This window comes from Rattus norvegicus, chromosome 2 (assembly GCF_036323735.1).
Source record: "Rattus norvegicus strain BN/NHsdMcwi chromosome 2, GRCr8, whole genome shotgun sequence".
In the NCBI taxonomy this organism is placed as follows: Eukaryota; Metazoa; Chordata; class Mammalia; order Rodentia; family Muridae; genus Rattus; species Rattus norvegicus.
Genome location: NC_086020.1, coordinates 154588790 through 154615032, shown reverse-complemented (window position 1 = coordinate 154615032; position 26243 = coordinate 154588790). Strand labels below are relative to the sequence as shown.

The following is a 26243-nucleotide window of genomic DNA, read 5'->3' as shown; positions in this document are numbered from 1 at the left end:
CTCATGAAGAGTATGAAGCCCCTTCTCTGCTCCCCAGGAGCTGCCGTAGAAATGAGACGATTGCTTCAGACACAGAATCTACTTCGAAAACAACTGAGAATTCCTGGCACACTAAAAAATGTAGTCTTTTAAAAATCAGACCACTGTGACTGCAAAATAAAAGTTAAAGCAACTCCCTTTAACTCCTAACACTATTTTATTTAATGGAATAGAGCATTTCAAGACTTATTACTTCTGAAGAGATTTAATTTTTTTCCAGAAAGTTGGTAGGGAACTTAAATTATTGGCAGATGTTCTAATTAAAATGTTATCTATATGTTCTGAATAAGTCACTGTAAGAGATAACATCTATATGTTTTAAGAGACTTATGATGAGAGTGTCTATTTTTATTTTATGCAGCATGCATAAAATATTTAGTTACATATCCTAATTAAAGATTTTTTTCAGTTATGATTGACCAACCTCCCATTATGTGAACTCAGTAGGCTATGAGACGGGGGAGCATGCATGAGAGGAAAAGGGAAAGGCAGGAGGAGGGGGAGAATTGCAGAGGATGTAACGGAGGCAGATTTGGTCAAAACACATTAAACACACTTATAAAATTACCAGTTAAAAGGTTGTAACAAAAGATTGTATTAACACAACACTGGAATAATTAATATATCAAATATTATTTAAACATACAAAAGTAAAAGCGACTAAAGAATAAGAATGCCACGTAACTGGATACAAAGCCAAAATATTGTTGCATGGTGTCTTGGATAGCCTTCTTCTAACCTCGTTTCCCTGAGGCAACACTTTCGTAAAAGCCCCATGGCCACTGATGCTCCCCTTTCCTCCTCTCTGGGAAGCTGGAAGAAGTCACTCCAGCTGAAGAATTAGGAACTAGGGCCTCTGGGGTCCTGATTTGTCTCCATGCTCAGGACTCCCTTGGCCTTGCTTGTGGGTCAGCTGCTTTCAGTGCTACCCAGGGATGCTAACAGTTTCCTTCTCGAGTTCAGTGATAGGAAGCTCGGCCCTGCCTCTGTCTGAGTTTTACTTGGGATTCCAGCGTTGCCGAGAAGTAAATCTCTAATTTAGGTCCCCTTCTGCCCACCTCTCTTACTTCTTAGGAAGAAAGTCCTAAATCAAGAGGGAAAGGGGTGCTATCTCCTAACTTCTGAAACCCCACCTTCCAACAACATTGATTTGTTGGCTCCACCTTCCAATAGCATTGATTTGTTGGCTAGATTTGGCTGGTTGTATATATTCTGTTTACAAAGAGCAACAAACTGCACATTTGAAACTCTTTATGTATGTTAATAAAATCATAGTTCCAAAACATCTGGTCTGTCTAATTACAGTGTAATTAATTAGTGTTGGATTTTTAACTTTTTACATCCTCAAAAGTACAGACATGCACATCAAAGAATGCAATATCTTCTTTAAATTAGCATATTAGCTCTCTCTAAAATAACATTTACATGGTTGTTTCTAAACTTTAAAATGCAGCAAAGAATCTATCTTTTATAGGGTCAGTTTTATTAGACTTGGGGGTTACTTCTCCCAAGTGTTTATATATATATATTCAAATACATATATATATATATGTGTACATATATATTCAAATACATTCTATGAGCCAGTTAATGTAAGAACTTTTATCTGCAAACTAGCTAAATAAAACTTTCATTTGTATAATATAGCTCTATAATATAGGTCTATAAAGGGGGATGCCAAGTCTTAACTAAAATTATTACACAATGCACTGTTCAACTCCTATTAATGTTATTATTGATCAAGTGAGTTCCAAAGATCAATTTTCTGATAAGGTAAAATTAATAATATATTTTATGGAGAAAGAGGTTGGAAATATGGGGAAGTGGCTCCTTTGGAATATTCAAGTCTGTGATGACACCAATGATATGTTACAAAGTCCTATGGTGAATAAATTAATTATCTCATCTTTCCAAAAAACATCTGCTAATATCTATAAAAAGTACTATTTCTGGTACCACTTTCTGGAAACTTCTACACTAGAAGATGTTGTGGCAGTTAGATTTTATTAGTAAGAGCAGATTCCAAGTTTCTACACAAGTAATAAAAACATCTGAGTGTCTCCCTTAAGTTACTAGCATGCTTGTTACAAGAACTGCCAAGCGTGCTTAGGGAATTATATAAATTCTGTGCAGGTACACAAGTTGGAAGGTTTGCTTGGTTTAGTGGTGATCACTGTGTCCCAGTGTCCACAATAGGCCCTCAGATAGTTGCAGAGAGTGTGGACTTAACAAGGTGGATTTAGCCCAGGATGTAACTATGCCTTCTTTCCCCATCACAGACATCTCAGTTATAATAGGCAAACCTAGAGAACCCAAGAACCAAAAGATTTCCAAGGAAAGTAGCTATGAGAGTGGAACACATCCAGTTCCCCCCACATCCCACATCTGTTTGGACCCTAGCATGTTCTTCTTGGTCACAAAATTAACACAACGATCTGGTGAGGTCTGCTACAATGTTAATAAGGGTGCAGTGTGTATGTAAGGCAAAGAGCCACCGTCTTCTGTCACTTAAACTGTACAGCATAGATAAGACCGTGGCGCAGACAAGTGTCTATGACCAAGTGAGATTTCTTTTGTACTTATTGACAGCACTTGGTGACTAGTGTTCTTACCACACACATAAGCCTTGATATTAGCTTTCTGATTACCAAAGGTATCTTCATTATATTAGGAGAGTAAATGAGTCAGTGGTCAGTGAAGTCACAATTGTACATCAGTCAATGTTGACGGGTTAGCAATTTAAATTTTTTATTTATTTCTTGTTTTTTAAATATCATTTTAAGTTTAAAATTTTATTATTAACAACACAATAATTCTCTTATTTTATTATTTTTGCCTGCATGTATGTATGTGTGTGTATATATATATATATGTATGTATGTATCTGTGAACCACATCCATGCCTAGTACCTATGGAAGCTAGAAGGGGCATCCTATCTCTCCAGGGCTCATCCCATGCCCTCTCAAATATAGCCTCTTTTTTCTTAATTATTATTGGTATGTGAATGCTCATAAACAGACAAATGCAGCCTGCTAAGTCAGTTTCGTGCTGATTGTACTTAAATGATTTTAGGGATGACCACTAGGTGTTGGGTAGTTAGAGGTTCACCCCTAGGGAAGATTAATTCTCCCTCTTTCAGCTGTCGTGACTTGCCTGGAGTTCTTTGCCTAGGGGTGAGGCCCCATGAGAATTCTACCTTCTATATTTGCACGTTTACTGGTGTTGTTATTGTTCATGTCTTGTTTAAGCAGCCATATTGTTGAAGTACCACAGCTTTCTTGTTATCTCTAGGAGACAAAATCTCGCAGCAGAATTTCTGATCCTTGGGCTCTTACAATCTTTTCCCCCTGCTTCCTCCACCACAGTGTTCCATGAGTCGTGAAATTTTTTAGACCCCAAACCAAAACAGCTTGCTCATATTTTAAAAACTTCCAGGGGAAAAAAAACTTCAAACAATAAAGTTAAAGAATATTGGGAGAAAGCATCTGTATTGTCAGTGAATATTCAAAGACTTGAAGGGAAGTGTGCGAAGACATTTTTAAACAAAATATCTTTTTGCACACTGTCATATGTTGTTATTTATTATTAAACATTATTATTTATTATTAAAAATTTGTTATTATTAAAACAATTTCTGAAACTTTCTAAATTAATTTTCAGTCACTCAGGTTTCAAGAGAACCGTGTCTGTTCTATGTAAATAAGAATCCCCCCTCCCTTTCATGTGGTTGCTCTGGTCTCTGTGCTATTTGTGGGTCTGAGACACGGGGTGGAAGATGAAATTTGGATACTGAAACTCTTGAGACTCAAGGGACCTAACTATGTAAAGGCTGCATACAAGCCTATAACTTGCCCCTGACCTGGAAAATTTGGGTTATTAAATTATTAAACACACACAAGGCTTGCATTCTCTACAATTTCAACACTTGAAATTGTACTGGAAAGGGTCACTGCAACTCGTCTTTTAGGGCCCAGTATGCTCTTCCCCCTGAGTGGGCATCGCTCAACTGCAAATCCTTTTACTTACAAGATTGCTCCTGGTGCATTTAAAGCCTGGATATTAGAGATCCAAAATGAGTGATAAAATGCACATGTGGCGTGAGACAAGCTGTATCTCTGACTTCAGGGGCACTGTTGACTTTTGGGGTGTTTGGAAAGCTTTGGTGGATCGATTGGCAACCAATCCATGAATGTCTAGAGACTCCTGCTAAAAGCTAGGGCCACTTGAATAATGCCAGCAATCAGAAGGGGCTGACTGCCCTTTTCTCCAGGACAACTGAGGCACTAGGACCTTCGGGTGGTCCAAACCTTTTTACTTTGAACTTGGTCAGAGCTATATCCTGTTTGGGACTGAGGTGATCCCCAGCACCCGGGCTTTCTACAGCTGCTGGGATGAAGATAGCCCCTCATTCCTGGGCACAACAGTCTCATAATCCTCTGGGAAGAGAATGATCTGCAACTCCTCCACTACGTGTTAAGTATGGTCTTTCAGGAGATGCCCAATCATGGTAAACAAAGACGAAAATTTTGTTTTTGTTCTCAGAAAGTCAAAGGCTTTGGTAAGAACAACACCAAAATACATGATTAATGATGTACTTTTTTGTTATGTAGGTATTACACGCAAGCGCACACACACACACACACACACACACACACACACACACACACACCAAGCTAACTCTGATGGGTTAATTTGGAGAATCTCAAACAGGGGTGGGGCCTCAGTCAGTGCCAACTCCAACACTCCCTCTCTGTCGTGTACAAATTTTCTACAGTGCCATGAGGTTGAGAAAAGTGCACTGAAGATTGTCATAACAGATTCAAGCATTTTTTGAGAGCCTCGGGGTCCCGGGCTCTGTGCTGAGTTTTACAGACAGCGTGACATTTAGTCTTCATAGCAATCCAACCCATCTGTGAGGGGAGTGTTACTTCCAGTTGCAGATGAAGAAGGTCTTCTCAAGTGACGTCTTAGACTCATGGAAACAGTGGGGACCCCCATTTTAGTCACGTGGCTTGATCAGACCAAAGTCTCAGTTCCTGTACCACACTGCCTCTTACAGGCAGGAAGATGGCATGACACCCACCCAAAGGACGCAGCCATGGCTAGAAGGACAGGAAAGGTCTTGGCAACCAAGTCAAGTCACATAGGATTAAAAGCTTCTCAAACCTCAGTGTTTTCTGCTTGCCTGCATGAATGCATGCTAGTGACGTCTATACAGGTTACCAGTCTCAGAGACTGTGTCCTGCTAGACAAGTCACAAATCCTTTAGAACTGAGAACCACTCGTTCTTTCACATGGAATCCGACGAATAAAAAGTGCATAGCGTTACCACTGTTGTTCCCGCAAAAGAATGAATATTTTCAAGATAGGAAAGTTAACTTTCCTCACTTTGACACCTACAATGTCCATTCTCCAATTACATTCACTATTCACATTCCTTATTTCCAAAACCAAACTTTCCAGTTACCACATGATACACTACAGTGTGAGGGCACTTAATATGCAAATTGTTAACATAACTTAATATTATCTTCCCTCCTGTTGCTCTTTAATTTGGCGCTGAATAGCTGAGGTTTGAGATTTTAATCAAAGAGCACGGAATAAGGCAATTTATAAAATCAAACGGGTGTTTTCAATGGTTTCATTCGCTGTTTAGAGCTATCAAACCGTAGTCTTACAAATGCATTCGCTGATTGCTACCTGTCCTGCTTGGCCATGGCTAAATGAAGTCTTGCTTTCAAGCAGTGTGAAATGACGGAAGACGGAAGCCTGCACGCTCCGGCCCAGTGTGCAAGCCAAGGGTGGTTACTCATCTTTCAGGTCTCATCTCCATCCCCTGGAAAATGGAGGTAACAATTGTGCCTCCTTCACATGGACACAGAGAGGACCGACTGAGGTAATCATGAGAAGAATTAGCCAACGGCCAGGATGTGACAAATCTTCAGCTTTTCTGAAGCAGAAGTCAAGAGCTTAGCCATGTCTGCTGTCGCATATTTTAAAGCAGACACAGTCTGGGATCTATATTAACCACTGTGTTCTGCCAATCAACAAGCAGAGGCACTCAGAAGCACCATTCTCAAGGCAGTAGGAGGATTCAGCTTGGATCAGGGAGCTGGCTTCCCATGTGATGCACAGCTGGGACAGGCAGTAACTGAAGCGGTGACAGCGTGTGGGTGGAGAGGCACTGATCCAGCTCTGGAGACAAGACAAGCGCGCCAAGAAATCTGATAATGGTCTAGGCAAGAGGTTCAGCAAACAACAGGAGAAGAAGCACAAGTCAGGCTTAGGGACTCTCCTGGAGGACAACAGCATTTGATTTCGGCTGAAGGTTTGAAAAAGTAAAGAACGCATACCACAACATGCCTGACGGTTTGTAGCACCAAAGCTCTCAATGGTTTTGTCAGTCATCTGCAGAACCCGCTGCCTTTAAGACTGGCTTACTTCATTTTGGACCAGGGGGCATCCTAGGCCCTGCATAAACTTGAGGCCAACTCACAGTGGGCAGGGAAACCAAGCCTCCTAACATGAGTCTCCTGAGAGCAGTAGAGGGCAATGTGTTTGGCAGGTTGCTCAAAGTAAATCAGACTAATTTTCTACTTTGTTTTAATGTGGGCCGCAAGCCCCAAAAGATGTAAAGATAATGTTTCTGTAAAGGACTCTGCTGCAATGATAATCATGGAATATAAAAGAGCATTTATCCAGTTATACTGACTTCAAACCATTAACCACACATATTTTAAGTTCTGCCTTGTAGGTTAGGGAATAGTTCAGTGGTAGAATATGTGTAGACCTACATAGGCTTGATGCCCGGCATTGAGAGAATTCAATTAAGTCTTGGATATTTGCCTTCCTGACAGCCTGGGGGCTTGGAAATAGTTCAGCATCTAATATTGCTTATGTCTTCTATTTGGTGTATCTTTTATATCTTATTGTGTACAGTTGGTGTCACGTGACTGCCATGACTAATATCAAAGTCATCAGTATAATTAATGACCACCTCTATTAGAACTCTGAGCAGACTGCTTGCTTTCTGATAACAGATTGCAAGAACGACATTTTGGAAAATTTGTTTGGCTCATGTTTTGTGCCTGTTTAGAGGCTTCTTTGGCCCTCAAACCCCAGAGCTAAGAGATAACGATAGAGAGAGTGACTATCAGGTCGGATACATCTTATGAAAAGGTCAATTGACAGGAAGAAGTTTGGACAACGCAAGCTCCTCTATTAGAAAAAGGTTCAGGGAACTCAGGAGATTGGGTGGTTTAGAGAACTTAGCACAAATAAACTGGACCAGCCACCAGCTAGGGAGAAGAACCATTTACTGAAGTGTTTACCCAAAACACTTGAGGTGATAGGATTGAAGGAGCAGGGCAGTGAGCGGCTAGGATACATTCTAAGATTTCAACAACACTCAAAGGCTGAAGAACATGACACACGCACGCACGCATGCACGTATGCACCCACAAACGGGTCTCCAGACGCAGCCTGGCAGCTACTGGCCCTGAATTGGGACCATTAGAGCAGTGGTTCTCAACCTTCCGCACGCTGCAACCCTTTAATACAGTTCGTCATGTTGTGACCCCCAATCATAAACTAGCTCTCGTTGTTACTTCATAACTGTTATTTTGCTACTGTTATGAATTATTAGGTAAATAATTTTGGTGCTAGAGGGTTGCTGGAGGGGTAGCAACCCACAGATAAAGAAGCACACTACAGTATAGGGGCAGTTTGAATCTGAATCCCTATCTTACAGACAAAATGATCTCTGAAATCTAATCTTCACGGATTCTAATCGAATCTTCACAATCATTTAATGACATTTTCTATTGATAATCACAGCAAAGGCATCCTAAGCACTCAATTTTCACTTTCTTTTTTGACTCATAAACCGAACTCTGCCCAACTCGGAGGCCAAGCATTTTCCAATGTGGTTCACTGGCGCCCTCTAGTGACCGAGAGGCCAGTGACAGGGAGCCCTTTCTCCAAATGGCCAGTTGTTGGGTCAGTTAAAAACAGATCTGCCACTTGTACTTCCACGGCTGCAAAACCAGCTTGGTCTTTCTTCTAAAAACAAACAAACAAAACTAACAGAAACAACAACAAAAGAAACCAACTCATATCTACATTAAACTATTAGGTAATAATGCCAAGCCACTCAGTCTTCTGAACACATTTCGAAGAAAATAACTTTTGCCTGATCTCATTATATGACTGAAAAAGTATGACAGCGGATTATAGGAAGGATTTTTTTAATAATACACTTTACATAATTACCTCTTCCCAACTTTCTATCATTTCAATGACTATTTATAAGTAATCAATCACAATGGCGAAACTCACTGATTTACCAGAGCCTAATGATGGCTCTTCCCCTAGCCCCCACACACATTCAGAGCTTATAAAACCCAGGCTTGTAGCAGATGCAGTCATTCCATAACCCAATTCTGGAGAATCCTTAAATGGGTGGTTAACTTCAGTGTGAAAAACCATATGTTTCCCTTTCAAAACTTCTGGATGGTCGACATCAATTAAAACTCTGGAATTCAGGAGGGCTGCCCTTGTCATCTACACGTGCAGCAGGTTTCCTGGAGCCCTGTCCCAGCCCTTTCGGGAGGGGCCTGTATAACCCGTTTAGCTGCTGACACACGCAACCCATTTCAGCAATTTCAGTCTGTGATCAGCTTCAGTTTTTCCTGCCAAAAGTTCTCTTTCCAATTCTAATAACGAAGGTGACTTTCGAACCAGACGAGCATCACATAAGCACACACCGGAGAAAACACGCCATAAGAAATGGGGGAGGGATTGCACCCACCTCAGTGATAGAGAAGCGACATCACACAAAATCCCCTCCCTGTGGACACAGTGAGTTCAGTTTTGGCTCATGAATCTTGTCTTAGTTCTACGATGTCAAGAGACTCACTGTGAGCTTCCGTGCATCAAACAAGCAACCCCCAACCCCCCTCCCCAACACCATCACAGAGCACCTCAAGATCTTTTCTTGAAACCAGAGCCTGGGCTGTCAATACACAGTGCAAGCCAGTCCAAGCAAGCAGCCAGGAGACACTCACGGGTGTGCTGCTGTCGGAGAAGGTGTTCATGCTGACAGAGCTGCTCAGCTTGTCTGAAGAGACAGAAGGTGGGGATGGGCTCCTCTTCTCCAGGGGGTCCTGCCTCTGCAAGTACTCTCGCCATGCTCGCTGAATGCTGTGGGAAAACCCAGCAATATGTCACAGCCAGTCTTCACCCACACACTCGGAAGGGCACGGGGGCGGGGATTGGTTTTAGAGAGAGAAACTGTAAGATAGATTGTGCTCGAAGAAAAAAACTACTTGGGCTTTAGCTCCATTTTGGTCACCAAGACTGGATTTTAAAATGAAAGAAGGCAAAGCAAAACACCAACAAAACCAATTGCATCGTCTTTCTCAGACTTAACTAGGCTAACTCAGCCTTAGAAAGCAAAATTTAGTCAGGGGGAAAATCCCACCTCAGTCAAAGTCAAACAGTCTTGTACCTAAATCATTTTTTGTGTATTTTAATTTCTCATCCTTGAGAAAAATGGGTAGGTGAATGATTATATAGTCATTCATCCAATGCATGGTTTTAGAGGTTCCATTTGTAGGCTCTGGACAGAGACCACCAAGCACATTTCCGGGATTCCACTCACATAGACCTCAAGGTAGGGATGGCATTCACAACATTGGACAGTGGTCTTGTGGCCCTGATATGGGGACAAGACCACAAGAACAATACATTGACTTGACATACTGTGGAAGGGACATAGGTAATAAAGAAACTCCCCAAAGTGTCCTGTACTATTTAAGTCACTAAAGTAACAGATAATTAGGAGACATTTTGTTTTGTTTTGTTTTGTTTTGTTTTTCTTTATTTGTTTGTTTGGTTGGTTGGGGTGTTTTTTATTTTTGTTTTCTGTTTTGAGTTTTTTGTTTGATTGGTTGGGGTTTGGGGGGGGTTGTTTTGTTTTGTTTGAGACTGGCTACCCTGGAACTCACTAAATCAGCCTGGTTTTGAACTCAGAGATCTGCCTGCCTCTGTGTCCTGAGACTAAAGGAATCCATTGCTATACCAGGCTTTGGGGCTTTGGGTTTTGTTGTTGTTATTGTTTTAAATCCGTGTTTACTGTCAGAAGAAAAAAGCTTTCTAAAACATAGGCACCTTTCCTGCTCCCATGTGGAAGTTAAGGAACTTTTCACGGACCATTGGATCCAGCATCAGGCGTTCATATCTGTGAGTTCATGGCTACTCACTGTGTATACTGGAGATTTTCCTTGGTGTTTGGATGGGCACAGCAACAGGACTTACCATCATAATAAAATGTGTGCATCCCTCACTTCCTCTGTTAAATTCCTAGTGGCACCAGGCCTTCAACTCTTCTTCCACACAAGCTGAATTGTTAAAGTTGCTGGCATATGAACAAACTTATGCCTCTTCCTCTAAGACTAATTCCTCTAATTCTCAATGGCCAGAGGATAGAAATAGCAAGCTATGCCACCGTATTACTGAACTTGGATTGTTTTCCTAATTGAGGCTTTGTGAGATATAATACTCAAGGAAAATGCCAGAAGGTTCTATGAAAGCAACTCCCTGAAACCATGATGCTTAAGCATAGCGGCTTCCGCTTGGAGGCCAGACTTCTCATCTAGTACCTTGTTCTATGTTCTTTGTGGTTTGTATAGAATTCTAAAGATAGAGTTTTAAGGGATGTGGTGGTTTGAATAGGAATAGCCCCTATAGGCGCGCGCGCGCGCGCGCGCGCGTGTGTGTGTGTGTGTGTGTGTGTGTGTGTGTGTACGTGCACGCGTGCCTTGTTGGAAGAAGCCTGTCATCAGAGGTGGGCTTTGAGGTTTTGAATGTTCAAGCCAGGCCCAGGGTCTCTCTGCCTCCCTGCTGCCTGCCAATCCAGATGTAGAATTCTTGGTACCTTCTCCAGCACCATGTCTGCCTGCACACTGCCATGCTTCCTGCCATGATGACAATGGACTAAAACTCTGAACCTGTAAGCCAGCCCCAATTAAATGTTTTCCTTTATCAGAGGACTTTATTATATGCTGTGTCACTTCCCAGCAATAGAAGCTGTAAGACAAGGTCCGTCCATATAGAGCTCAGTCCTTCCTTGAACAAGCTCTGACCCTTCCTCATGGTGATGACTCACTGTTTTATTGCCTGCCTCTTGCACAAAATGTACCATTGTACCTTGTTGATTTTTCCTTGGGTTTAAGGTTTTATACAGAATTTTAAAGTCCTACAGATGACTGCTCATCTCCCTGTTTCCTTTGGGCGATCTTTTATTAGTGAGCTGAAAACTTCTAGACATTCATGAGTCATATGTTCTGAGGCTCAGGGGGGTGGGGGAGTGTGGGGGAGGGGTGGGGGAGTTCTTTCAGAACTCAGCTAACACTTCAGGAGCGTTCTGGATGAACCTAGTCATTTAGGTCTCAAAAGATGTCCTATTAGAAAAAAATTGAGAGTTTATAAGACTCTAAGGTATTCTTCCTTAACTTTTATTTCAAACCAACAAACAAACAAACAAAAAACTACCTTTATCATTTAGAAAATAAAGAAACTGTACCATGTGAAGCTCATTACACCTTAGCATGTTGAACACCAGGGGGCGGTGTGACTGTTTAATGACTCAAACAATGTGGAACAAACCCAAACTAAGGAACTTGGTTAAATACCCCCTTCCCGCTTAGTTTCATGGAACTCAGGGGGCAACATACTAATTTTTCTTGCATTAAAGATTAAGAAAACAGAGTTCATTTCTTCTAAGTGAAAAATAGTCTAACAATATCGAATACCTTTTGAATTGTGTGAACATGCACAGTGCAATATTTAATTTTTAAACTGTCTAGCAAAACATTTCTATGCCCTCTTAATTTCTTAACACACATTGTTTTAATTTTGAACACTGACTTGTAGCTATTGCACACATCAGAAACAATTACATGTAGTTGAAAGCATATTACTCTATTCTTCTTGATCTTAATAATTAACAATTTAAAGACTGTATTGCTGATTGGATAATGCCTTTAAACTTACTTGAGAGGTTAAAAATAACAGGCCATTTATGTCACATTACACTATTATATTAAATTATGACATTATTTTTTATAATGGTCTCTGGGCCTAAGAGAAGTGTTCTTATCCAACACTACTCATTCCCAGTAGACTATACCTCCAGTATGACCTTCAGACAGTTGTGTGTTCTGATATGAAGCATCATTAATACCATCTGCAATTGCTGGAAGAGGGTATTGGAAGAGAAACTAGATATGTCTCCCCCATGGGTCACAGCCACCACTTTCTCATGCTAACCTTACTACAATTTCAACTCAGGGATCTCTCCTATGGATGCAAAGTATGATACAGAGAGGCTGCCTTGACATTTTTAATCTTTAAAACAAACCAATGACATCATATAGTATATGTAAAATGCATTGAAATGAGGAAGTATGTAACGTTTACTCCGACATCATCTGTATCAGAAACTGAGCATCCTTTGACGTCACTTTTTTGACTCTCAACTCTTATTCCTCCCTTCTTGTGTGATTTGTGGCTTCCACTATTAGTCAGTTTGTCCCCATCTGTTTTATAGGAGGGGCTGACAGTGGGCACTATCCTCATTGCCACCAGGTAGACTGATACCTACAAGTAGAAGAGGAAGGTTCCACAGGAGGACTGAGATGCTTGGAGAAGGTTTGGGGTAGTTTGGGGCTTTGAATTGGATCCTGAGGGGTGGATTAGAGGTGTCAGAAAAGACAGAAAACAAGGACAGATATCAGAGAGAAGGCCGTGGTGAAGCTAACAGGCTGTGAGGACAGCTCCCTCAATGGTTAGAGTTTGGACAATTTGGGTCTTAATTCTGTAGTGATCTTTTCATTAGGAAGACAGAGTTCTGATATGTGACAAGTGGGAAGTCAGGCATCCAACACGGTATGAAACACTAAAAGCCAATCTCACCAGACTGTGTCTCTTTCCCAACATGTCCAATCCTGGAGCCATGATCACCCACACATGTGCAGCACTGTCCTGGTAGTTCCGGGATAGTGGTGAGGAAGTAGCTCATTAACAAATGTATTTTTCCTAATATCATGCTCTAGAAATAGTTTAAAGAAAAAGTTCTATCTCACAAGGAAGTATGTTTGGCATGGTAGATGTTCTTGCCTGGTTTTACTCGTTAGCTATGACCTTAAGCAAAATGCTAAACAGTCTGCCCTACATTTTGCTCTTCCACAATAAAAGCATAATAATACATCCTTTCTAATTATTTCCAGAGGTCAACTAATGAGATATGCACACACAGCATTTAGCCCCACACTTGACAAACAGTCTGGATAGGCTATTATTATTACTTAGGGAAACAAAAGACATAACACTTCCAGGTTATGTGCAAGTCACATATTGATGTGCTATTCTGGATTCCCAAAAATACCACAGGCTTTGCTTTGAGGACCAGGTAGTCATAGAAATATCTTTGGGAAAGATACATTTGGGTAGGGAAAATAGTAGGCTAAACATTTTTCTTTGATGCTCTCCCGGGAAGGTCATTATGACCCTGCTAGGGACAGACTGCAAGGCACAGAGAGGCTGCCAGGCTTCCTAATGCCACATGGTAGGTGAGAGCTGGGCTGGGCTTGGAATCTAATTTACTCAATTTAAAAGTCTGTACTTTGGAACATCCTTCCCACATATCTTCTATAAGTACACTTCTGGCTGTAGTTATGTGTTAGTTGATAAGGCAAAACATTGACCAAAAGCAACCTTGGGACAAAGGGATTTACTTCATCCATCATTTACTGGATCCATCATTGAAAGTCAGAGCAGGAGCTCAGGACAGGAACCTGGAACTGAAGCAGAGGACATGGAGGATACTGCTTATTGGGTTTCTCCTCCTCGCCTCTTCTGTTTTTTTGTTTTTTGTTTTTTATAACTCAAAACCATTTGCCAAGGTGCGGTGTCACCCACAGTGAAGTGGGTCTTCTGACATCAATCACTAGTCAAGAAAATGTCCCCCAGTCACCCACAGGTCACTTTGGTGGGGGGCCATTCCTCAGTTGAGGCTCCCTCTTCCCAGTGACTCTAGCTGTGTCAGTTGATATAAACTAACTAGAACAACTAGGTTGACACGATGCTTTTACAATGTGATTCAGCAAAGCCTTTTATGACATATTTTCACAAATTCTGAAAGCTCAACAGGTGTCTTTTTCTCTTGCAAGTTACCTAAGTTTGTCAAATATATTTTTAAATGAAAAAATGATCAATGTTCAATAATTAGAAAATATTGCCAAAGCATAAGTGACGGTTTAAATTGGAAGAGTGTTTTGACAGTCACTTATAACCTGTTAACTGGCCCAGACCTGAAGGATGATGCCCAGGGGCTGAGAGGTGACTCGTTTTCCCACAGGGCACTGACCCTCATTTGTGGCCCACAGATCATTCTGGCCTGCAGTTGGAACGCACTCAGCTTTCCTCCTCAGGCTAAGCTGTCATCTTTCCTCCGGGTGCTTTTCTTCAACTGTCTGATGGAGGCCTCCCTTCTCCTGATGTGTGGGGAATCTGCCTTTCATTTTCCCCAAATGCCTTCCATAAATTCTCTGTGGTCCTGATTTTTTCCCCTCTTGACACAGGCTATTGATCATCCAACTCTAAAACTCAGAATGATTTCTTACCAGCTGTGTTTGTGAGCCAGGTCGGTGACACCACACACACACACACACACACACACACACACACACACACACACACACACACACACATTTTGTTATCTATTCATGCCTCTGCTTCTTTCCTCTGACTTTGCCCTACTGCACTTCGGTCTCCTCACTTTCTTTCAAATGCTTTCCTTCTCACAATGCCTTGACTGTGAGAAGTAAACTGAAGGCATCTTGTGCTGACCACACCCCAGGCTGGGGTTCACACTCACTTGACCACACAGGACAGGCTGCCTGCACCAAGAGAAGTTCTCTTCTTGCATGTCTTTTACATTTGGAGCTCTGTCTACCGAGGCCTCTCTCTGACCCCACTTTTCAGGGATCGTCAGCCTTGGAATCTCTGCACTAGAGCCTACAATGCTTCTTCATCAAGGAGAAGATGTTTAAGCTGTTACCACCAACAGAAGTCAGAGACCCTATGACAAAGCCTGGGGCATTGGAGGGTGATCCTAAAAGCTCAGACAAAGGCCACATTTATGTAATTTCTCTTTATGCCAGAACATTGTCCCTTGGGAAGCAAGGATGGATGTGCCCTCCCCTAGGAAGATACCAAGGTCTTGCAGGAAGATTGTCACAAAAGACATCCATAAAATAGCGAGAGGCACAGCCAACAAGGAGATGAAGTCTACATCATTGGTGGGGGCTTGTGGTAGATGCTGTGGTCCCATACTCCAAGATTCCAAGCCATGAAGCCACTGTAAAGGAGACAGATATCTAGAAGCGTAAGTGTTCATCATTGGCAGGGGACTTGGGCAGCCTCACAGAGGTTAGGTCAGGAGAGGTTAGCTCAGGGAAGGTTAGCTCAGGAGAGGTAGGACAGTCTGCAGCAGAAAGGAGAACAGGAGGAAGGGGAGGGAAGGAAAGAAGAAGGTGGGAATAGACAGGGTCAAGGTGCAGGCTATACAATGTGAGCTCTCTCTCTGTCTTTGTCTCTCTCTGTCTCTCTGTCTCTGTCTCTGTCTCTGTCTCTGTCTCTGTCTCTGTCTCTCTCTCTCTCTCTCTCTCTCTCTCTCTGTGTGTGTGTGTGTGTGTGTGTGTGTGTGTGTGATGAGCAACCTTCCCAGGGAGTTAGGAATTTAATAACCAGATTAGACAGAACTCACTGGGCTGGAGTGAATTCTCTGATAGGACTCAAATTCCATTATTGGGCAAGATGAAGTTCTCACTCCCATCCCCCTCCAGTGACTGGAAATGGGGTTCAGAGCTGCTATGAGAGATAAAAAGCATTCATTTATACTTCACTGAGCTGAGACTCCTCCATCAAACCAGCAAACATGAAGTCATAAAGCCTCCACTCTCTCCACTGCATGGACTCACAAACCCAGAGAGTTCTTTTTTCTCTAATTATTCCTCTTCTTGGCACGCATTCCTCTGTCTTAACATATTGGAGATGATTTTAAAAAGGACCAGGCATTTTCCTAACCTAATTCTACCGTGAAGCACTCTCGGTTTCCCCACACAGGAATGTCCCTATGCCACACTTTTATTTAACAGGACTCATCTTAATGAGATTCCTTATAACCCAGCACCCTGTGCTTGCACTCCAGCATGCTCTGTAGTGAAAGCGACGCTTGCAGAAAGTGATTCAGCAGGCAGATTCATTCCGGCCAGGAAGTGAGGCATCAGACTTCCTAGCAGGGTACCTGGTCAGAAACTGTGTCTGGACTTATCAGGAAGGGGAGGCTGGATGCTCACACTGTGGCAATCTTCTTAAGGATGTGGATGGATGGCACAGATTTGTAGTGGTGTGGATGGCTAATTTCTCCACTCAGCAGGACACTATAAACCTGTCATTCCTTTCCTGCTTAAATTCCTTAACCCAGAGATGACATCTTTTTTCAAACCTGCACACCCCAGGCACCCTACTTTAGAGTGACTTCCTTGAACTTCTGCACAAATGATCTGTGGTTCTCAAGTTCAAACATGTTTAAACTCTGTGTGTGTTAAAATGTCTTAGAGTTTTAATGGGACTTGGATGAGCGGGGAGGAAGGAGAACTGTGGACACCAGGATTGGCAATTCTCATTTGCGCCTCAGAGGGAGACTCAGAATGGGGAAGAATTCCAGAAGTAGTTGTGAATGGGCCACTCTGGGAACTACCCAGGAGGATCTGAAAGCTCCTTTCTCTACTTAAAAATGTCTTTAAAGCTTTGATAACTTGCTTTCCAAGAGGATTTGCTTCACTCTGGGGCTCACCAGCTTCCTTTTATTAAGGTTGTGGTGTAGTTGGTGCTACTTCATCAGGATGGTTATGTATACCAGGAAGTGGGGCTCATGTGGGTCTTTCTTGGGAGTGGCTATGCAGAAGCATCACCCACTACAGAGGAGCAGGGACGATAAGGGTCATTTCCCCCAACACTGGAGGTGGGAACAGGAATAGGAAGAAAGAAGGGCTTTACAAACCAGTGTGCATGCATGTGGGGTGATATCTCTAACAGCTAGATGAAGGAATGAAGGCTGACACAAAGACTTGTGCAAGCCTTGAAGGGAGAACAAAAACAGTACACTGGAATTCCATAAAATCTGCTTCCACGGCCAGCAATGGTGGGCATGGGCCAAAGGTACCTTTGTTGTTGCTTAGGCCCTGGCTGAACCCATAGCACACGTGCGAAATAAAGCAATGTGTGATTCTAAAGCTCCAAGTTTCTTCATAAGTACACACACACACACACACACACACACACACACACACACACACACACACTTGTACAGCTAACTGCTTCCTGTAACTTTGTGACAACTTACATTTTCACCTTGGATTCCAAGGGCTGTAGGCTGAGGGGATAGTTCTCAATGTTATTCTCCATATCCGTGGCCAGCTGGTGACTAGAAAGAGAAAGAATGTATCTATGTAGTTCAATCCAGAAAGCCATTGTTCACAGGAATAATACTTTTAACTTATGTGGTTTTGAAAATCAAACTAGGACATCAGTCATAGAGTGCATACAAGGGATGTGGTGTGTGGGGTGTGTGTGTGTGTGTGTGTGTACCAAAAATTTATGTCATACTTTGATATTTTTGTGTGTCTAGGTTTTGTTAAAGGCCAGTGGTAACCTACCAAGGAGTAACAAGCCACCAGTGTGTGTGGACCTCCCGTATGAAAGCCAACATGTCAGGGAAGCAAAGGATTTAGACCAGCGAGTTGAGAGGGATGTTTAAGAATGATGCAGGGGATGAGTACGGAATGTGAGGTAGCTATCCAAATTAATGCGAACCATAGCTGGGACAGCAGGAGAAAACAGACATGTCAGGGGGAGCGTGTCCTAGAGCTACCCCACTAGGGGCACATACATATTCCTTTCCTTCAGTGCCAGTGAGAAACCGGACCAGGCAGATAAATTCTAAATGGCCACTAGGTGGTGCCACAAACCCACAGTAGCTCTGCTGTTCCCCAGCCTGATGGTTGATGAGTAAGAAAACATGTTTTCCTTTCTTACTCTGTGGCATTGGTATTCAGAATTTGCTGTCAATTCTTTATTATTCAGCCACATGTGGGCCAGAAATAATTCAAAGCACGTGGTTAAAATGGTGAGAACAACAACCACAGCCCCTGTTCTTTCAGTTTGCAAGGTGTATATTATGAGTGTGCATGTATATATTTGTGTGTGTGTGTGTGTATGTGCGTGCGCGCGCGTGCTTGCCTGTGATTGATTATTAAAGAGGAAACACAAATTGGCCCAATCCAGAGTAGACGGGCATACAAAAAACTCAGTTTGTGATTATGAGATCTTATAGCACAGCAGTCTTATACCAAGGGTGTTTTAAAGTTTAAGTCTGTTGAGCATGCCGTTAAGTACAAATTAGCAAATTGTTAGAGAGTACCTGCAATGCAGGCAATATGACTTGCAATAATCAAACACAACAACAGCAACTTTTTAATAAAGTAACACTTACATGATCTAGTTTGGCCATATAACTTATACATTACCAAAAAACCATAAATGACAAACATCTACTGGCTTAAACTGGCTAGTGCTAGCGCATCTCATCAATAATTTCCTATGGTTAATCAAGTCATATCAGCACAATGGTGGAAGATAGAACCCCAAGTCTCTTACCAGAGACAGAGACAGACTAGTTCAGTAATTACAACTAAGAAAGGCATCTAGACTAAGGTCTTACTTAAGTTAACGTGTAATTATCAAAGTAATAGACTCCCAAGAAGCATCCTAATTAATAGCATTACTAACTGCTTGTCTCTGGTTTTGGACACTTGCCAAGCTCTATTCTCTCTCTCTCTCTCTCTCTCTCTCTCTCTCTCTCTCTCTCTCTCTCTCTCTGTGTGTGTGTGTGTGTGTGTGTGTGTGTGTGTGGTACGTGTGTGGGCACGTGCATACGTGCATGTATGTGCATATATACACATACATATGTAAATGTCCTCAAGTGGCCTTATACAGTGTAGAGTTGTAGCCTCCCTGCCCTTCACACTGACTGTCTACCACAAAACGCTCTTGAGCATTGGGAATGAATGTAATGTTCCAAAGGGGAATAACCAATCAGCCGCTATGACACAATGATCACTTAACTTACGGTCACTGTGAATTTCGGATGTGATTTACATGGGCACCTAAGTCAGCTACAGCTGTAACAAAATGCTTCATCTGCTCGCTCAAAGCACCCCAGGTTTTTCAATCAACTCTGACAGTTTTCAAGGACAGAGTCCTGCCTGGAAGCAGACCAGGAAAAATTTCCAGCAATCTATGCAAATGTATGAAGAAATCCATTTAAATGTTGGGTCTGGCGCCCGTAGCATTTGCTTCTCTCTGTCACTGACAACTAGGAAAGAGATGGTTTCATGTGAAACTGTCCCCTGCATGGAGGGACTTGTGCCTGTCTATGTGCTGCAGAGGGAGCCAACTGCCATCCCTAGAGTATTCCACCGTCACAGGAGAACACGGCGAACTGCAAGACCGACAGGTCACTCACAGCCGCTTTTAGCTGTTCTGGTCTCTGGATGACACAAGGGAAATAGCAAACTGGTGTTGGGGGTTGGGGAACAAGTGCACACATACATCAGTGTTGTTCACATGTCTTCCTGAGAGCTGAGAGCTGGGGAATTAACATGTTGGTGGTAGTGAGAGATTTAGTATGGAGTTGTGGTCAATTAGGAAGGGAGAAAAAAAACTTTTGGAGTTCATTCCCTATGTTTAAATCAATAATGAAAAATGGATGTGGCCAGGTTGACTAAGTGAACAGGCTGAACATCACAGAGGCACGGCATCCTCAGAGACTATGGCTGCTTGGGGAGTTTGCTGAGAAACTGCAAAGACTGGGGTGCACCTGCACACTGGTTCTCACTCCGGCTTCCCTCAGAAACACTTGAAGGGGGCTCTTAGATGCTACCTCCAGGGCCCCAGATTCCATTTGTCTACAGTGGGGCTTGAGCCAGGACATTTTTAGTAAGCTCTCTCTCTGACTCTAAATATTTAGCTGAAAGAAGTATGATGTAGCCCTAATGTCATTACAGCATCTATAGAAGAAAATTTTTTCTAGAATGAGCTGAAGTCTTCATTACTATGGTTTACATATGGCTATCAAAACTGTGGATAAGAAAAGATTTTTTAATATAAATTTATTTTCAACTAATAAAGGAAACTTGGACATTTTGAGATAGACAGGTGGCTCAGCTATTTAAAATGTGTGTTATGCTACCATGGGGCCTAGAAATCAGACCCCAGCACTTGTGAGACAAACCCAGACTCTGGTGCATACCTGTAACCTCAGCTGCAATGTGCTAGAAACATTAGACCTCTGGGGCCCTCGGGCTTCCATCCCAGCCAAGAAAACATGGGCCCTGGGTCCCGAGAGACCCTATCTCAAAGGAACAGACTGATCTGAACTTCTTGTTTCCGTCCAACAGAAACTAACATAATACCCACTCCCCTATCTTTCTCTGAGCCACCACCCTTCCCTCCCCAGACCCTTAAAGTTGCCATTCTACTTCTCCATCGTCATGAGATCAAATATTGTAGATTACACAGATGAGTGGTGCAAAGAGTTCCTTCAGTATCTGACTTGTTTATTCAATACAATGTCTCCGAGCTTATCCATATTATAACTAATGACAGGATTTCGTTCTTTCGTAGATATATAATATTCCATTCTGTCTGTGTGACACAGTTTCTTTATCTGTCCACTGCCCCTAAGGCTGTCTCCACGTCCTGGTGGGTCTGAGTTATGCTGTAGTCGGCACAAGAGTACAGCCATTTCTTAACAGACTGTTTTCATTTTCCTTGGATATATATCTTGTAACAGGAATTCTAGGTGGTAAAGAAGTTCTACTTTTTAATTTTTGAGGAAACTCCATGGTTTTTTCATAATTTATGTTTCCATATTCTTATTTCCTCATATTATGAGACCAGACATAAGAATAATACTCTGGATCAAATGTGCATATAACTCAGAAACTTCATCTAATTAATAATGAGAAACTGTCCTTCAGTAGATGACATGGCATGGCCATACACCACAGACATGGATAAACATGAGAGGCCCTGTCCAAATACCCACCAAATGGGCAGGGAAGGAGGCTGGCACTGAGGGTGTCATCGTCCTGGGTTATCTCATCTGAGGTCTTTAGAAAAGTTCCCCAGGCGGTGAAATCTTCCTTGTAAAGATACCTGACCCTGAGACTTGGGTGGTTAAATGATGGGTCCTAATTCACAAGGTAAGGGAAAGACAGAACGAGAACTCACACCTAAGGCGTTCCACCTGCAGGGATATTTTCCACATCCTGAGTGTTTTCACCCCTTCTGTACCTGTCGCTTCATTTCTGAACAAAAACGTCTGCTCTGGTGAGGTGCAGGCTGGCATTTCAAAATGGTTGCCTTTCGTCTTGATGACATGGCTGCTTCTGTGAACCCTGTTCACTAATCCGTGTTCTGCTTCCGGGAACAGAGGAGTACGTTAGCTGCTCTTTAGTGACCATCCCTCAGAGCATTTAACACCAGCCTTGTGTTCCTTCCGAGACCCATTTTCTTCTTCCCAAACTGCTCATGTTTACTTCTTTGTAGTAGTATGTGACTTGAGAGCTCTCGCGGTTGTCATTTACCTACTTTTGCATTCTCAGGAACACTAACTTTCTTTCCTAGTGCCCAGAACCATGCAAGACACCCGTGCATGTCTGCAGTACCTGAGGACTCGGCTGATGGTTGTTGACATGAGGGCTCTGGAGGCCTTCGGACCCAGATTTCGCCCTCATCTTTGCACACCAGCTGAGGATAAGTAACTTGGATAAGTTACCAAAATCTCCTTTCTTGTCTGTTAAAGGTCATAATCCTGTCTGTGTCAAAGTTCATAAACAGAGTTGGATGGGGAATCGTCTGTTAAACCTTAGCGACATAGACTACATTGTAAGTCCTCAGTAAAGGATGGCTACTTTCTCTTTTGTCTTGACAACACATGTTTGTATTTTTAATCAGCTGAACATATTAATGTTTTAGAATCCTTATAAAATCACAAGCTAAGGTTAAATAAACCCTCAAAGTCTTTGACCTCAAGCTGAAGTCAGGATAGAATTCTCATGTACTCTAAATAGTATTCATTTTTTAAAATGTAAGAGTAAGGTAGTTTATCTTTCTGTTTTGCTTTTTGTAGTGCAAATTTTTAATTTTGTTTCTTGGTGAGGTGCTATTTCAAATGCACACTCTGTTAGCCTCATTTGTCCTTGCTTTGCATCAAAAAGTATGCTTGCCTTCTGCAATTACAACCAGAGACAAAACAGGGTTGTTTCAAGTTCTAGGACCTAAACATCAAACACCTATGCATTTCATCGATCAGTTTAATCAGTAGTACCAACCCTGAACTCTCTACCTGTATCTCAACTGGAACACATTTCTTAGCCCAAAGGTACCATAAGCAACTGTCAAATTTACTTGTTCAATTTTGCCCGGTCAGAATTTGCTTTTCTGTCATCTTTCCAAGCTAGCAAATAACATAACTTCCTGTGAACTCCACTTACTTCTCGAGCAAATATTTTCCATCATCAACTTGTTCTAAAGGATTCTGTAGTCTTTTTAGTTCTTCCTGTAAAAAAAAGTAATAAAGTCAGAAATTAATATCTTGTGTTTCAGGCAATATCATTTGAGATCGTTTGTTACCAACATTGAGATAGCAATGGTTAAATTCAGGGGAAGTAGCAACGGTTAAGTTATTAAATATGCAACACAGTTTAATAGTTGCTTTAATTGTAATACAGTGTTGACATGCAAACAAATTGATTTGTTCCTCACTACAGAGAATGTTTCCTACTGTTTTTCCAGGGTGGCCGTTTTTATGAGTGCACTTACATACACTCTTTCCAAATTTATGAGCTCACGGTAAGCAAAATATGTAACAGTAAGTTTTGCTGGCTGTGACTCTATTGAGTGTGTGCTGGGCTTGGCCATGCAACAAACATTCTCTCTTGTATCATGGTAACCATGTCTATGTAGTCCACATGTGCACATTCTTAAACACACACACACACACACACACACACACACACACACACACACACACACATACACTTCTTAATTTTGAATATCTATAGTCACTATAGTCTCATATCTGCAGTTATAGTGATACTACAGAAGTTGAGGTGGGCAACTGATGAGACTGTGAACAGGTCCCCAGTCTTAATAATCACAGAAGAGGAAATCTAAGGAAGGTGTACAATATTCCGTTCCTGGGAAGATCATTCCCTAGGGTCACACTATGAGCCTGTTTCCTTAAGGTGCTGAAGTGACAGCTCCAAAGGGAAGACACAATCATAACTTAGGGGATCCCTTACTGTCTGCGGGGTATTGATCTAAGATTTCTTAGGACTCCAATATCTCGGGTACCCAAGTCCCGATGTTGACATAACTTCGTATATAGCCTACACAGCTCTCGGCTGTGCAGCTTCAGTCCATCATCAGTAAAAGCCTCTTTCTTCAATTCCTTCGAACACTCCCTAAATTACCCTGTTTCAGCTGGACCATGCCTTCCTGTTCTGGGAATAGCTAAGTTCTTGTGAGTGCAAGATCAACAGACTTTTTAAAGAAGAGTTTTGGCATTTAGAGGATTTTACTAATGACAAACTTGGCTGAGATCCACAGTACGCCTTCTTGAAGTTCTCTTAGAAAGGAACCATTTCTCCCTGTAAGCTACATACAACCTGGACTAGAGATGGGGTGGCTCCTCCTTCCTCTGGATTATGTCTTCTAGATTATTTCTACTCCTACATTGCCTCAGTTCCTCTGACAATATGCCATCCAGACATTTTGGGCTTTGTTCGCCATGTCTGTCATTCTCAGCACTATTTACTCCTACTTCTTATGGAATTTAACCCAGTCTAGATAGCTAGGTAGATAGATAATTAATAGATAGGTAGTTAATCCACAATGCTTCAGAACATCCTTCTCAATGCAAAACTTACCGTTTTGAATTACAGTAAAAATCTGTCTTCAATTCTCTAAACTTAATTTTAACATCTGTCTTCTTTTCGTCGATCCTTCCCCCTTACTCTGTCATATTTCACCACACCTTCAATGTCACAATCAGCAAATGCAAGATATAGACATGGTAGTGCTTACACTCACTTTTACAGAGAACTAATTTAGAAAAACAATATTTTTGTATGTGCGTGCTTAGAATTTTTAATCCATGAAAATGCAAAAATATTAAGATTTTTTGAGACAGAATCTTGTTAGATACAAGCTGTCAATGTGAATGTACTCTATAAATTACAGGGTCGAGCCTGTAAATCATGGAGTAGAGCATCTGTGATCTTAGAACAACAGTACCCATTGCTTCTGGGTTGATGAGATCACTTACGCATGAGGAGAAGATGAATTCTAAAGTACAAATATTGCCTTGCTTGACTATCTACCAATCATTTGTTGTTGCTGTTTTTGCTGTTGTTTTGTTTGTTTTTGGACAACTGCATAGCTATATAACATTGCATCTCTGCCTGCATTTGAAAGCCAGAGAACTTTTGGGCTTTGCATGTTCCTTTTGACCCTCGATGCTATGGTTAATAAAGAGTTCCAGCTCTTGGTAGTCTTAGCATTTTCTCATCTACTGTGTGCTGTGATGCGTGTGCTGCTATTTTCCTTTTGGAGGGGCACTCTGAGAAAAGAGTGGGAAGGAAATAGTTGCTTGCTCTGTGCCAGGCACTTTCTCCCATTCCTCAATTGTGGGAGTGTCCTAGGTGGGGCAGGCTGTGGTGCAGTGCATCATTCAATATGACCATTGATGTTCTAGGAAATTATATCAAACATAAGGTCAATGACTACCCCGAGCTTTCCGAACAGCTGCTCCACTGACTATTTGGAGGATGGATTGTGTCATTAGGTTATTTATGCTAACTATACAAAGCGTCTCACTTCAGTTGGCCTGGAAGTTTCAAACCATGTCCTCATTTTCTCAGAGATCAATCAGGAAGGCTGGCTTGCTCAACAATCCCCACTGGGTGTTTTATCTTTGCGAAAGTTCTGTTTTATGGTTAAAAACATACAAATAGACTCTGTCATTAGTTTCTCTCACTAGTTTCCTCTGTGTTTGATTTCGTATCTGGAAATACTTGCTTGTTTTGTTTTTGTGTTTGTTTTTCCCTGAAACTGGAGAGTAGCACCTTGATGCTGTGGGGATGGATTCCATGTCCGTGACTGAGGTCTTAACACAGTTGAACCCTGCTTGCTCCTCTCTGCTTTTCCTCCTCTTCCCATACTCCTCTAAGCCTACTCAGATACACAATACCAGAAACCACATGCTCTCCTTCATGACATTCAATGACTAGGTCTTCTCCACTCTTCTATCAGCCCATTCCATTCTTCTATCAGGATGCCTCTAACTCCCCTCATTCACAAATGTCTTCCCAACCCTCTATAAGGGTTGTGTCTCCAGCCACAGGTCCTTAGCAACATGCCCTCAATCCAGTTTTTGTTAACTTTTAACTCCCTCCCAACTAAATTGCTGGGGGTCAGGGCTGCTGGTTCATCTACCTGATGGATCTACCTCCAGAATGAAGCCATTTGCGGGTGGCTTTATAATTATGTGTGAATAAGTGTATTGAATCTGTTGTGCCAAAGACATGGATACTTTAGTTACAGGAGGGTTACAGTCTCAGCTCATCCAACTCTTCTTTTCACTGTTTTCCATTCTCCTCTGTGTCCTGAGGAGCTTGTGGTTTGCGTTTTTATCGTCTGTGATCCTTTGTTCATGGCTCTTGGGAGGGAGGCACCAAGATGAGTAAAAGAAGCCGAAGACTTCAAGGATGCACATTCTTGCTGGAATGCAGGAGGTAGAGGCCACTGCTGCCAGTGGCCTCTCATGGGCCCTTCCAGCCATAGCCCCATAATTCCTCCTCTTCTTCCTTTGCTCCCAAAATCTTCCCTTCCCTCCACCCCGTCCCTTACTTTCCCTCCCTTCCTTTTCTTCCTCTCCTCCTGTCCTTTCCTTCACACTATCAATAGCTCAAGATTCTTCCCTTCTGGAGTGTTTCCTAGACATTCCCTC

At 42.1% G+C, this 26243-nt stretch overlaps 1 protein-coding gene across 1 annotated transcript in view; it reads right to left on the bottom strand.

Moving 5' to 3' along the window:
• Schip1 (schwannomin interacting protein 1) overlaps positions 1 to 26243 on the bottom strand; it is a 761344-nt gene that overhangs the window by 583528 nt on the left and 151573 nt on the right. Inside the window, exons 2-4 of the mRNA NM_001100666.1 lie at positions 22726 to 22790; positions 17511 to 17591; positions 9106 to 9241 (exon numbers count right to left, since the gene is read on the bottom strand). Of these exons, the coding sequence (NP_001094136.1) occupies positions 9106 to 9241; positions 17511 to 17591; positions 22726 to 22790 (282 nt within the window). The remainder of the gene's footprint in view (positions 1 to 9105; positions 9242 to 17510; positions 17592 to 22725; positions 22791 to 26243) is intronic.